This window comes from Pogona vitticeps, chromosome 7, assembly GCF_051106095.1.
Source record: "Pogona vitticeps strain Pit_001003342236 chromosome 7, PviZW2.1, whole genome shotgun sequence".
NCBI classification, from domain to species: domain Eukaryota; kingdom Metazoa; phylum Chordata; class Lepidosauria; order Squamata; family Agamidae; genus Pogona; species Pogona vitticeps.
The window spans coordinates 21,357,195-21,371,128 of record NC_135789.1 but is presented as its reverse complement, the minus strand read 5'-3'; the positions used below and the strand labels follow the sequence as shown (position 1 = coordinate 21,371,128).

The following is a 13,934-nucleotide window of genomic DNA, read 5'->3' as shown; positions in this document are numbered from 1 at the left end:
CTAATGTCTCAGATTCAGTTCCTGGGACTGTAAGTGCCCACTTAATGAGAAAAGGGGAAATCTGAAGCTACTTTGTTGTATGAATCCCTGCACTTCTGGTGCAGCTAGAAGAACATAACCAAACATTCAAAAGGCTGCCACATAAGCTCTCTCAGCTAAGTGAAATTTTCCATGCCTGTGAAGTTACTCACCTTCATGTGACATTGTGAGACAATGAGCACTAATTTTTCTTATCAAAAATATTCTCCTTAATCTGTGCAAGCTGCTTCTGTCTAAAACTGGTACTCTTTGCCATCAAGAAGCAGAGTGTGTGTGCACACAAACACACACAGAGATGCAGATGCACACCCAGCAAACCTCAAAGGACTGGCCAGTTGTTAAAACAAGCTCCCTGCCCCCCTTCCATGCTTCTTGATTCTTAAAAAGCCAGATAATAAAGCCGCAGCGATTTGGGATTATTTGTGTTAAATAATTTGCATTCTTTGCTGATACGGAAAAGAGCCAGTGGTTTAGTTAGTGGGCTGAACTATCCAATTCAATGAAGGATGTGTTGGAGGGAGAAAATTTTAACAGATACTATTGATGTAAAATTTAAGCTAGCTTAAGCTAGTTTTGTTGCTGCTGTTAACATGCTGTCAAGTCATTTTCAATTTATGTTGACCCGATGAATTAGTGAATGCCAAAAATCCCTGACTGAGTCTTGCAAAGTTGCACCCATGGCTTCTTTGATTGAGTTAATCCATCTCATCTTCAGTCTTCCTCTTTTCCCGCTGCCTCCAGCTTTTCCCACATCATGACCTTTTCCAGTGAATTTAGTCTTCTCATAACACATCCAAAGTTTGACAGTCTCAGTTTATTCGTTATTGTTTCTAGAGAAAGTTCAAGCTTCTCTTTTTGTTTTCCTGGATATTCATTTACAGTGGTGCCTCGCTTGACGACGTTAATTCGTTACAGCGAAATCGCTGTAGAGTGAAAACATTGTCAAACGAAATAAAAAACCCCATTGAAACGCACTGAAAACCGTTCAATGCGTTCCAATGGGCTGAATACCTGCTCGTCCAGCAAAGATCCTCCATAGGGGTGGCCATTTTCGGTGCCTGTAGTGCGAAAAATCACTCCTAAAAACAGCGGGGGGCCATTTTCTTCAGCCAGCGGCCATTTTGAAACCCAACGATCAGCTGTTTGCTGATCGTCGTAAAGCAAAAATCGGTTCCCAAAGCAGGGAACCGATCATCACATAGCGAAAAAAAACCCATTTAAACCATCGTTTTGCGATCGCAAAAGCGATCTCAAAAACATCAACATTAAGTGGATTCATCGTTAAACGGGGTAATCGTCCAGCGGGGCACGACTGTATTTGTTTCCCTCTACTTGGAAGAACAGATCCTAAAGCGGAGGCTCCAATACTTTGGTCATCTCATGAGAAGAGAAGACTCCCTGGAAAAGACCCTGATGTTGGGAAAGTGTGAAGGCAAGAAGAGAAGGGGACAACAGAGGATGACATGGTTGGACAGTGCCATCAAAGCGACCAACCTGAATTTGACCCAACTCCGGGAGGCAGTGGAAGACAGGACAGCCTGGCGTGCTCTGGTCCATGGGGTCACAAAGAGTCGGACATGACTTAACGGCTAAACAACAACAACTTGGAAGAAAAAAGGATTTTTACTCCCACCACAACTTTTCACTGTATATCCTCCAAGAAAATTTTTATAGAGCCACTTGCTGATTCAAATGACGGTATCTTTTTCAATGGAAAGTTTATCAGCACTTGATATGCGGACAATACATTATGACTAGTTTAAAGTTCAGAAAGATTACATGATAAAGTCAACAAAGCAAGTAATGAGCACAGCCTAAAAACAAATGTTAAGAAAACAAAGCTAGTGGTAATCATAAAAAGCAAACAGCCCAGGAAATGAAGATAAAGATCCAAAAATGAACATATAGGTGTGTTGATAAATGTAAGTAAAGTAACCTGGAGTTTGGTCAAACAACAGTGGGATCAAAGTCAAGTAACAAAAGTCTGAATAGATATGGCACAAATCAGCTTCTTTATGTTTTATTTATTTATTTTTATTTTATTTAGTTGATTTATACCCCACCCATCTGGCCTAAAAGACCACTCGAGGCAGCTGAAGAATGCACTGGCTGAAATCCTGTTGTATGGTTAGGCAAAGGGCGTAACTTTTAGACATAAATTGGTGTCAGCTAAGAAATCTCCCTAGGCATTATTTATTGCCCACCAAGTCCCACAACTCAAGATGCAACAGATAAAAGTCTACAGATATTTCTTAACGGGAGGTCAGTTCAATTCCAAAAGCTATGCTATTTGTGTAACTGTGCCATAGCATTTCAGCCACTCTGTAATAAAAATCTGGTCTTGAGAAACACACATTGACAAGTGACGTTTACTGGTTGTTTTCCAACCACTGTTTTATCTAATTTCATTAGTGATAAACACATATAACTAGATGCACCCTGACCAAAAACAACAATAACTAAAACAGTAAATAAAAAAGACCCTTTTAAATAAAACAGTAACTAAACAAGTGGACTGCAGCAGTCCATGCAACTTTGTGCCAAACAAGACATTTTCGTTTCAAAGGTGCCAATGTTGGCTACAATACAGCCACCTAGATAAGCCTTTGAAACATGGATGTATCACAGGGTGCTAAGAATTTGACCAGTCAAGAGGATGACAAAGAAAGATACACCAAGAAGGAAAACTAAAGGCCAAGAAATCATAAAATACCCAAGCCATAATCCTGTTGAGAAAAACAATGCTCAACAGTAATCAGGTATGTGGTTCAACACCCAAACACCGCAAGGTAGGCTGTCACATGACGGCTCATGCATTGCTTGTGGCAGTGATCATGTGACGAACTGATGGCCTGCCAAGAGGGAGGGTCTGCTTAGGTGACTCAGATGTGCGAGGGGTTCTCAACAGGATCGCTGCCTTTCAATGAAAAAAGCTGGAACACTTTGTTCACATAAGGAGACACAGAAAAGTGTGGATTATCACAGCTCATCATTCAGGACCAAAGAAACAGGAAAAGAAACGAGGGAAAATACTTCTGTGCCGAAAACGTGGGAGACTGGTTTGGATGCAACACAGCGTGGATTGGCTTTAAATTCAAATTGATCTAAACCATAATTCACTTTTTAAAAAATCAGATATTTTAATGATTTAATTTAAAAAAAACATACTTTTCTTTTTTTAAAATCCACCTTGCAACACAATGCTGTTGTCGAGAGCTGGTACAGCGAAAGTCAGAACAGCCACGAACAGACCAGCGTGTCAGTAGAAGAGGAACCAAAAAATGGAGAGAAGTTTTTGTTCAGCCCCGGGAAGAGAAAACTCTTGTCGGCTGTGCCAAAGTTGTGAAGCATCTCTAGTGTGAACTTTCGATGCCCTCCTCTCTGGGCGCTGGCCTTCCCCCACGGTTAATGCGGTTAATGCCATTTAAGCTGTTTCATCAGCCCTTTGCTTTTCCCAGTTTGGACATTTTACTGAGGAGGCTGTGAAATTCTGTGTCTGCTAGTTTTGCTGCTGCTTCAGCTTAAATTCCCCCCCTCTCCAGCGGTTTTTCAGCTGGTTCCGACTCATGCACTGGGTGGGGCACGGATCGTCATAATATCTCGATCTGCGTTCAGTTACAAAAGGCGACCGGGCCCCATGGACCTCCTGACACGGGCTGCAAAATAGCTCCACCCCAAGAGCGCAAAAGAACGGTCAGCTTACCTTCATGTTTGGTGGGGCCGTGAGCGGCGGCGATAAAGGTCTCTCGGGGCCTGGCCCATCCGTGCTATTCAAGACCTCCTGCTTCCTGTGGGGAAAGACGACCCATTTTAGTGTGCTTTTATTCTTTCCCCTAGCTCTCCAAACAAGCAGGAACTTAGAGAACTTTGAACCAGGAAAACTAGAGGTTGGGAGTTCGATTCCCCCACTGGGCTTCCTTGGCAGGGGGTGGACTGGATGTCCCACAGGGTCCCTTCCAGCTCTGCAGTTCTAAGAGTATGATGATGATATTTAATTAATTAATTAATTAGATTTATACCCTGCCCATCTAGACCAAAGGTCTACTCTGGGTGGCATATTATATATTTGAGAACCATAAAAGAGAAGGGAAACAAATCAATAATAATAACAATAATAAAAAGAACCATAATTCTTGAGACTTGGGATCTATTTATTTTGTTTTAACCACCCAGAGTAGACCCGATCTAGATGGGCGGTATATAAATCAATCAATCAGTCAAACAAACAAACAATTGTGACTCATAAAAGCAGAAGCTCAATTTCAAACCAAATAAAGCTGATCGTGTCTTTACCTTCTAGGTAAGATGCAGGTAAAATCCATTTCAGGTAGTTTCTATCTGGGGGGGAAGAGTTATACAGGGCTGGGTTTCTATGGCAACAGGGCAAGGGGGGAAACACACACACACACACACACACACACACACACACACACACACACACACACACACACACACACACACACACACACACACACACAAACTTGTCCTTAGTTTCTCCATCTGCTGTTATCTACAGTATTGACTCCTCAATGTTTGCTGATGGCTTTCTCTCCCAATGGAAAGGACACGATGTGCCCAAGAACAGATGCTAAGCACGGTTCCTGCACGCGGGGGGGGGGGCAGGAGGGTGTCCCAGCGCTGGCCACCCTCTCTTGCACCCTGTAAGGCTGAAGCCGAGAAGAAGCCACATCTCCCGGAGACCATGCACAGCTCATACAAAACCTCTATCATGTTTGGAGGGATCCAGGATGTGACACAGCACCCACGCCCACACCCACACGTTAAAAGAAACGCACACAACATTGGGATCATGCTTTTTTGGTCACACCTTTCACCAAACCCCAAAAAGTCATTAGCGGCGGCTGCGGGTTTTCTTGCTTTCTCAAATGCAACTCAATAATTACTTTTAGTTACTTCTTCTTGTTGTTGTTGTTGTTGTTGTTGTTGTTGTTTTAAAAAACCTTCTTAATGCTGCAAGCAACTGTTGCTGTTATGACTGCTGGGCAAAGCGGGTGGTGAAATGCTGGATTAAAAATGAAAAACAAGCTTCCAGCTATGCAGCGGTCCAGAGAGGAACCCACAGAGCAGATTAGAATATTAATTTACAAGTCTGTCTCAATTTTTCCACACCTCATAGTGCAGATCTGCCACACTTTAGTTTAACTGGAAGAACAGTGTCTCAAGATAAATAAAGTCTCTTGGTTTCGAAAGAATAAAAATGTTTCTCTTTTACTTACAAAATCTTCATGTAAATAAGTGCCTTGATGTCAGAAAGGTCTATATTGAGATACATACTGTATTTCATAAAAAAAGAAGAGAAACGGAAGAAAGTGGATTTTAGTTGGAATTCTCTAGAATGGGATGTGTAAAGTGCAAGTTAAAGTCTCCTTGGACAGCCATTTCAAACCTCCTAAATCTAACTCATTATATATATTTTATTTTAATGAAAGGTTTCCTGAAACCCTTGAATGGAGGAGAGATCGGGGTGTGTGTGTAAGTCTCCAGAGTGTTGGGCCTTCTTGCTATATTTCAATCCCAGGGGAGTGCAGATTTCTCCTCTCACGGATTACCCCCCCCCCCATTGCTGAATAGCTGGTCTTCCAAAAACGGGGTTTTTAAACTGAAAAAAAGGCTGCATTCCATCCTCCAGTGGCCAGATTTTAAGAAAAATGAGATGGGGGTGTACTCAAAATATTTATTTATTTATTTATTTATTTATTTATTTATTTATTTATTTATTTATTGGCAACTTTTCTCCCAATTTAGTGACTGACTCAAGGCGCCCCGTAGTGTTAAACCAAGCAGCGTGCAAAGTGCAGTGAAGTATGCATTAAAAAGAACCATAACAAAAAATGTAAAAAGGCACGAAGTGATTAAAAACATGTAACACTTTAAAAACAAACTTACTAAGCTAGAAACCAATTTGTGGGACTGCATTAATAAAAACCCTGCCTGGAGAGGTGTGTCTTCAGCAGTTGGCGGAAGGAGAAAAGGGTTGGGGGTCCTCCTGATCTCCCCCGGAGGAGACCCCTCCATACCCCAGGAGCTGCCCCCGAGAAGGCTCTGTCTTGGGTCCCCATCCGCTGGGCCTGGGCTGGACGATGGGGCCGAGAGGAGGATTTTAACCTAAGGATCTTAAACACTGAAAAGGCTCATAAGGGGAAGAGACAGTCCTTCAGGGAGCCTGGATCCAAGCTGTGTAAGGCTTTATAGAACATGACCCGCACTCTGAATTGGGCCTAGAAAGGGACTTTACCGCTTCAAAACAGCAAGATTGTTCCCCCCCCCCGAAAGGTACAAGGAATGATTTGAACCCCATTTCCCCCTCTAACTTTCTTACTCAAAATTTGGGTGTGCAGGTAATGGAACATCTCTCTCCAGTCCCCATCCTGAGACCTCCGGGGAACAAGACGCCAAACACGGGCCAACGCCTGCCAACCCGAAACCAGTCGCAGTGTCAAGGGTGGGTAGGTGAGCTGGATGCAGCCCCCCCCCCAACCTCGACACGTTCCACACCTTGATCTAGAAGATGGGGAAAGTACTAAGTAATGTTTATGTCTCGTGACCATCCTTATGTCTGTGTCATTTTGTTCAGACCCTGTTTGGTTCCTTTGAACAGTTCTCTCTTGGAGGCCCTTCCTTTCTGGGTCCTTGCAAAACACAGAGTTCAGATATCAAAACGCACGAGATAAAACAAGCAGCAAAGTTCTGAGGCTGCTCGTCGACGGACTTCCAAACGGCCTTGGAGGGCCACCCTCTTTGCAAATCTAACACCCAACCGGTTTTTCTGGGCTCCTGTGCTTCTTGGTGCCCTGGCGCACATCAATTCCCCCCCCCCACACACACACACATCGAACAGCTAACGAGACAGTTGTGACCGAAATAACGTCAGTTCACCTCAGGAGAGGCTAACGGAGGACTAATTGGCAGATGACATGGACAGAACATCACCCGCCAGCTTGGGAAGCCGGGATAATTGTGGCACTTAATGCTTCTGTGAACAGAATTAAGATCAGGCAGTTCTATCAAGAAACAATTCGGGATCTTTAATATTTTAACTGATTAGCTCCATCTCTGTTTTCTCATGGCCTTCAAAATACGTGTATCCAGCAAACATGCAGAAGGAGAATAAGAAACAGGATTAATGCATGAAGATGTGTGAAGTTTTTCATGCAGATTTTCGTTGCAAAGTTATGAAGAAGACTCATGACTTTTGATTTCGCGTTGCTTAGAAAGATGAGGCAGGAGGAGACGCACAGTAGATCTGCAGGGCAAGAGAATCACATAATCATAAAATTACAGAACACCGTATATACTTGAGTATAAGCCAACCCGAATATAAACCGAGGCACCAAATTTTACCACAAAAAACTGGGAAAACTTATTGACCCAAGTATAAGCCGGGGGTGGAAAATGCAGCAACTACTGGTAAATTTCAAAAATAAAAATAGATACCAATAAAATTACATTAATTGAGGCATCAGTAGGTTAAATGTTTTTGAAGATATTGCCCTTCTGAGCTGCGAGACACACTTCACTGCCTGCGGAGGGAGGACTCATACCTGATGCTGCGCTTATCTACTCCTCTACTGCTGCATAACAAGATGGAGGGAGGCATGGGATGAGGAAGGTGGGTACATAGAATATGAAGAAGAAGGAGGATGGGAGCGTTCTGGAAGCAGAAATGCAGCGTACTTAACTCGGGTCATCGGACCACCCACAGAGGCGCCCATAGATGAGCGGGGGAGCCTGGAGAACACCCATACTGCAGGGGAAAACATGTAATTTTGGCACTGACTTGAGTATAAGCCGAGGGGGGTGCTTTTTCAGCAAAAAAAGTGTGATGAATAACTAGGCTTATAATCAAGTACATACAGTAATTGAGTTGGAAGGGGCCTATAAGGTTCAACCGTCTGCTCTAGGCAGGAGGTGGATGAGGGAAGCTTTTCTCCATGTCTCATCATCATATTAGACGTTCTGGAGGTTATCCACTGAAGCTGAACTGTGAGAAATTCAAAGGAGGTAACAAGAAGGCATTTATGCATTGCACACAGTGGAATTCCAGACCCTACGATGGCCATCATCAACCCTGATGGAGTCTTCAGCCAAGAAGGAATCAGGAGAAGACAGAAGAACAGCTAGGAAGGAAATAGAAAAGAGGATCAAGAGTCAGGAGGTGTCGCCGGAGATCAAGACCAAGATCACCCACACTCTTGTCTTCCTGATCCCCATGTATGGGTGTGAAAGCTGGAGAGTTAAGAAAGCTGACCAGGGTGGGGTGGGGAATCATATGTTTGAAATATGGTGCCGAAGTTTGTGCAGATCCTGGACTGCCAGAAAGACAAACCAGGGAGTCTCTTAGGATCAAATCAAGCCTGAACTCCAGCTTCAAGCTCAAGAGGCAAAAATGTTGACGCTGAGGCTGTCCTACATCCTGAAAGGGAAGAATTCTCTGGAAAAGACCATCGTGCTGGGAAAAGGTCAAAGGCAGCAGGAAAAGAGGAGGACCCAATAACACGAAACGGACTGACTCCCTCAAGGAAGCCACAGGCTTGAGTCCACAAGAGTTGTTGAAGACAGCACCCTTTGGAGAGCGCTCATTCACAGGGTCGCCATAGGTCAGAAGCAACGTGGCGGCACATCACAACAACAAGCAGCATTAGATGTGGACTGGATACATGCATTGATTATGGGGCCCTCCAATGTGGCTTGTTAGTCTCGGAGGCAGAATTCTGTTATATAGCCGTTGCTGGGGAAGGTGAAGCACTGGGTGAAATTTTGACACGCAGCTGCATATACATGACATGAATCCACAGAACCATTTGGAAGATCATGGCACACCGGGAGCGGGCATTTCCTGGCACATGCTCGCATTGGCATAACGTCAGGTTAAGAGGATTTCAGCAAGAGAATGTGGTTGCACGCGTGTCTTGGAATGATCCAGGAGGAAACTTCTTAAGTTCTTAAGGACCACTGCCAAGTTCCTCATCTGGTTGGCCAACATGGGAAGGCCTGGCCACTCTTCCATGGTCTCATATAGCAAGGCTTCCTCCTCACACTCTCATTAGAGACGGCAGGAGAGGGAATGAGCTGAACATAGGAAACATTCCTTTGGGAGACCTGTCATCCTGCACCGTGTCCAAACTGCACTCTTTTTGGGGTTTGTTTGGCAAAGTTGGTGTGAAGAAATTGAGTATAGTCCTTAATTAACAACAACAATAACTTCCTCTGTATACTGAGTGAATAAAAACGGTTCAGAAACCTACAGAGAAGAGTGAACTTTAATCTCCCATGGCAGAGCACCTCTTATTTGTACATTTACTTCAACTGACACTTGCTTCAATACATTCATTCAGACATTTTGGTAAATGAGAAAGAATGAACCACTTCAGTCTACTCACAGTTCTTCTTATATAAAAACAAACATTGTCCAGTGCAAAAATGTTCACTTGTCACACCACTGAGTTTAGCTTTTTAATTTACTCCATTATGTACTGACTGGTTACATTGCTGACAGAACACTTCAACTATTAGCTTCTGATCCCATAATTCTCACACACAGAACGCTTACTGAACCCTGACTGACGGTAAGAAAGGCAGGAAAAAGAATCTCAGGTAGAGAGGAAGCAATTGACTGCTACTGAGTTGACTGACAGCAACCCCAGTCCAGAAAAGTCCCTTCCATCCAAAACCTCTTTAAAGGCCTCATATGAGGGTGCAATACCACCCACAGATCTGAGCCGTCTCCATCATGATCTGGCGCGTAAGCATCCCTATGTAGGCACGACACAGGAAACAAAAGTACAGCTGCTCAGAAAGCACGCTCCCAGCTAGCACTGGGGCAGGAACAGGAAGCTAGGCCTAGCTCAGCCCCAGAGTCTCCTAAATGAGGCCTCTCTCCAAGGTGAGTCACATTCAGTGTTTAGGTAGGTAGGTAGGTAGGTAGGTAGGTAGGTAGGTAGGTAGGTAGGTAGGTAGGTAGGTAGGTAGGTAGGTAGGTAGGTAGGTAGGTGGAACTCCCAGAATGGAGAATTGCAGAATTTGTCGTCCAGAAAATCGAAAAATCCCATCATTGTTCATCATCACTCGGGAAGAGCTTCCTCGGAGATCACATCCCTGTTGAGGCACCAAAAGGGTGATTTAACAGAGGATAGCATGAAACTTCCCCGGCCTCTCCTGCATTGCTGGACAGCTCCCCTCTGTCCTGGGCTTTCTTTGGTCTTGCTGGACAGTTCCTCCGGCAGAGGGTCGCAGTTAGTTTCTTTATTCGTTTCATTTCCTTTTTCTGTACCCACCCATTCGATTCAGATTTTTTTAAGAAAGAAAATTACAATTGGCAAAAACAAATCAAAGCCTGGGCAACATAAACATCAGCAGTAAAATGCAGAAGGTTTAAATGCTGCTAGACAACATTGAAAATGTTGATCTCAACCGGCGTAATTTTTCAAAAAGAATCCCCGGAGGAATGAAATGTTTTTGATCTGGCCCCCCCCCAAAGAAAACAATGTGAGTGCCTAGGGATCCCCATGGAGAAAAGTTCTAGGGAATGAACCCCAGCTTTGGGGGCAAAGCTCAGGAGGACCGTCGGCTGCAGGTCACAAGTCCAAACCCCAGAATATGAAATGAAAAGAATTGGCTAGAAGGTTCTTCCCCGAGGCAATGTGGACAGGTTGCCTCCAAGCAAAATTGACCAGTAGCTTCCTAGAATCCCATTCTCCGGGTCAGAATGCAAAATTCCCAATCTATGGAAGGGGCGCTCTTTCTTCTAGCATAAGATGTGGAAGCTGCAGGCGATCAATTCCATGGATGCCAAGAAACATACAAATCTTGAAAGCTGCACATTCTACGGTCTGTGGCTCCTTCTAGTGTATCTAAACACGTGCTTCTCCAGTTTTTAATGTATTATTTTCAGGCAGTGGATAAGTGAATTAGCAGATAGTGATCCCGCGGATAGGAGGATCTACTGTAGCCTGAACTTCCAATGAGCTTATACAACCACAGAATAATGGAATCAGAAGAGGCCTTGAAGGCCATTGAAAGTATCCCCCTCCTCAATGCAGAAATATCATAGTACATCTGAGAAATGGGTGTCCAATTTTCTCTTGAGTGCCTCGTCGTACTGCTCTAACAGTTAGGAAGTTTTTCCTGATATTCAGCCTAAATCTGCCTTCCTTTAACTTGAGCCCATCGTTACATCTCTTGCACATAACCTAGGTTCTGAACCTAGTCTGGAGAAAGGGATCACCACGCTGGCCAGTTCGTGCAGAAACCAGGAACGGGTTCCCTGTACCCCCCCCCAACATTGGAATCACCCATTTCCACCAGCCTCTCTATTGAAAGGCTGCAGGTTGCATAAGCCCCCCCCCCATCGGCCACACCCATCAGGGCTGACCAGAGTTGCAGCCCAAGAACCTCGGGAGGGTCTCTGGTTCCCAACTCTTTTATCTGCCATGAAATGCTGTGCATGATGGGAAGAATTTGCATTCCTGCCCTGAGCAGGGGGTTGGACTTGATGGCCTTAGACGCCCCCTCCCACTCCATGATCCTATGAACATTCCTATGTTTTCCTAATTTTCTTTAAATGGTCTCCATTTATTTTCAAAGTTTTGCGGTGCTGAGATTTCCTTCTGGAACAGCAAGATTTCCCTGCTTCCTCTTGTCTTGATTTCAATTTCTAGCCCTTTGTTCATCGCTGGAGACGGCCCAAACCCGCACAGCTTGAGGCCTCTTCCAGTGAAGAAATGCCATTTTGCACAGGAATTGTGATCATCCTGCACAGATGGGGCGTTCTTCTCTACTTTGTGGATGAATCCTGTACAGGAAGAGAAGCCGTTCTGTGTCACGCTTGGCATAATCCTGCACACCTTGGTGTTCCTCCTGGGAAAAGTGTCCCCCCCCCGCCAAGTCCTGTGAGGTTTCCCATGAGATTCCTCTGGGGTGGAAGGTCAGAAGGAAGACTCATGCAGAGAAATACGACTCTCTCTCTCTTTCTCTCTCTTTCTCTCTCTTTCTCTCTCTTTCTCTCTCTCTCGAGAAGGATTCTCTTTCTTGGAGAGGCTGTGACGTGGACAACCCAACCACCAATCAATGTCCCTATTAGGGATGGGGTTTATTGATTTCTTGGACTACGAATCCCATAATTCTCCATTCTGGGAGTTCCACCTGACAGACAGAGACCACTTCCAGGTAGATGAAGGTGGCTTTCCTGAAAGAAAGGCTTCGAGTGGAAGGCTTTGAGTCTCAGCTAGGCTTACGTCTGTAAGCAGCCCCTTATCTCCAAAGAGATTTACGGGGGTGCCGGAGACTGGGATGAGTCCGAAATCCAGACAAACCTCTGACTGCTGAGCAGAGCCCTTAGGTCTCAGCAAGGTCCTGTCTAAACTTCTTCCTCAAAAGCCAATCTCCTTTAGTAAGAAAGCAACACACAGACAAATCCATGAGTTATACTCAGAATAATCTGGCTCTAAATCTTTGGTAGCAAACACACATGGCCAATTAGACATTCAGCTAGTCTGTACAAGAACCAATGCATGCAGATCAAATCATTACTGCTTTATTGAAAAGAATTGCTTTAGAAAAGGTTTCAGTTGATGGTAAAATGGTTCAGTAGGTACATTTTCATATCAAGACAAACGGAACACTCCCCTCCCCACTCCAGCTATAAAAATAAAGAAATGGGATTATACTAACTAATAAAAAACATAACACAGTCCATCTCACGTGTCTTGGGTCTTCATAGGCTGACGATAGATAAAATCCAGTTGACTTCCATCAGTCCATGGTAGGGAAAATAGTCCATAGCAAAGTTATAATCCATTATGGGAAAAAGCACGAGTCTGACCTTTCTCAGTCCAACTCCATCTTTTTTCCACTCTTCACCAACTTCCTTCTTCTTCCCAGAATTCTTCATAAGGAACACCCCCTTCTGGGTCTTGTTGTCCCACCTAACTTTCTCATGAGAGCTTGAGAGTTGTTATCATGTTTTGTGGCAGAATTATTTTGACTACGAAAGTCTCTGCTCTCTGCTCATCTTAGCAACGAGATAACCAGAGAGCGAAGCTTCTCTGAAACAGCATGAAAAACTTTCCTACTACAGAGCAGACTTTAAATCAAGATGGATGCTATTGGGACAATCTTAGGACTACATATCCCATTCTAATACACATAAAAACACAAATCATCACAACGTCCACTCAGCTTCCCGCTCAGAAAGAAATCTCCCAGGTAGCACTGGGGCGAGGACAAGAGGTTTGGGTGGAACCCAGCCTAGCTAGGCCTCAAGGCCTTCCAGTCAAGGCCTACCTCCCAGGCGAGCCACATTTCATCCCATTGCTAGTCATCATCCCTGGCGGATTGCCATTGGTTAAAAACTTTCTTTTTCAATTCTGGCGGGGATGCAACCAAAACTGCATGGGCAGCTGTATTTTGTTCCCTACGCTGCTCAATGCTGCTCTGCACTGTGCACGGGTTTCGGCCCGAATTCTGAGCAAAATCAGAATGGATGAAAAAGCGATGTGCACAGAAGACATTGGGCCGGCTGGATTTAATTCCAGGGCAAAGCGAAACAAATCGACAAACCCTCTTCGGTCTAGAGCACAAATGGAACGAGAGGAAGCCCAAAGCATTGCTTCAGACTTCATTGTTTAAAAAAGCAAAAGTTAAAGGCACCTACTAGGCAAAGCCTGAAATCTACCAGGACGACGCCTCTCTTTATGGTCTATCACGCCTCCAAATTTCATGCACAAACAACTCCATTAAGATCCGGGACAGAAAAGGACAAAGGGAGGGCTCAAACCCTCCAGAATGAATTGACGTCCATTCCAAACCTTTAATGCCGGCAATAGGGAGTGAGAATCGCCACATCCTGTATTTGCAAGACCCCGCGCTCAGCTCCG

At 44.4% G+C, this 13,934-nt stretch overlaps 1 protein-coding gene across 10 annotated transcripts in view; it reads right to left on the bottom strand.

Annotated features, from left to right (window-relative positions):
• RAP1GAP2 (RAP1 GTPase activating protein 2) overlaps positions 1-13,934 on the bottom strand; it is a 223,874-nt gene that overhangs the window by 84,221 nt on the left and 125,719 nt on the right. For 8 of the 10 annotated variants that reach the window (XM_072978234.2, XM_072978233.2, XM_078379367.1 and 5 more), the window contains one exon: positions 3,743-3,827. The exons of the other annotated variants lie outside the window; for them this stretch is intronic. In XM_072978234.2, coding sequence (XP_072834335.1) covers positions 3,743-3,827 — 85 coding nt within the window. The remainder of the gene's footprint in view (positions 1-3,742; positions 3,828-13,934) is intronic. 10 annotated transcript variants of the gene reach the window in all.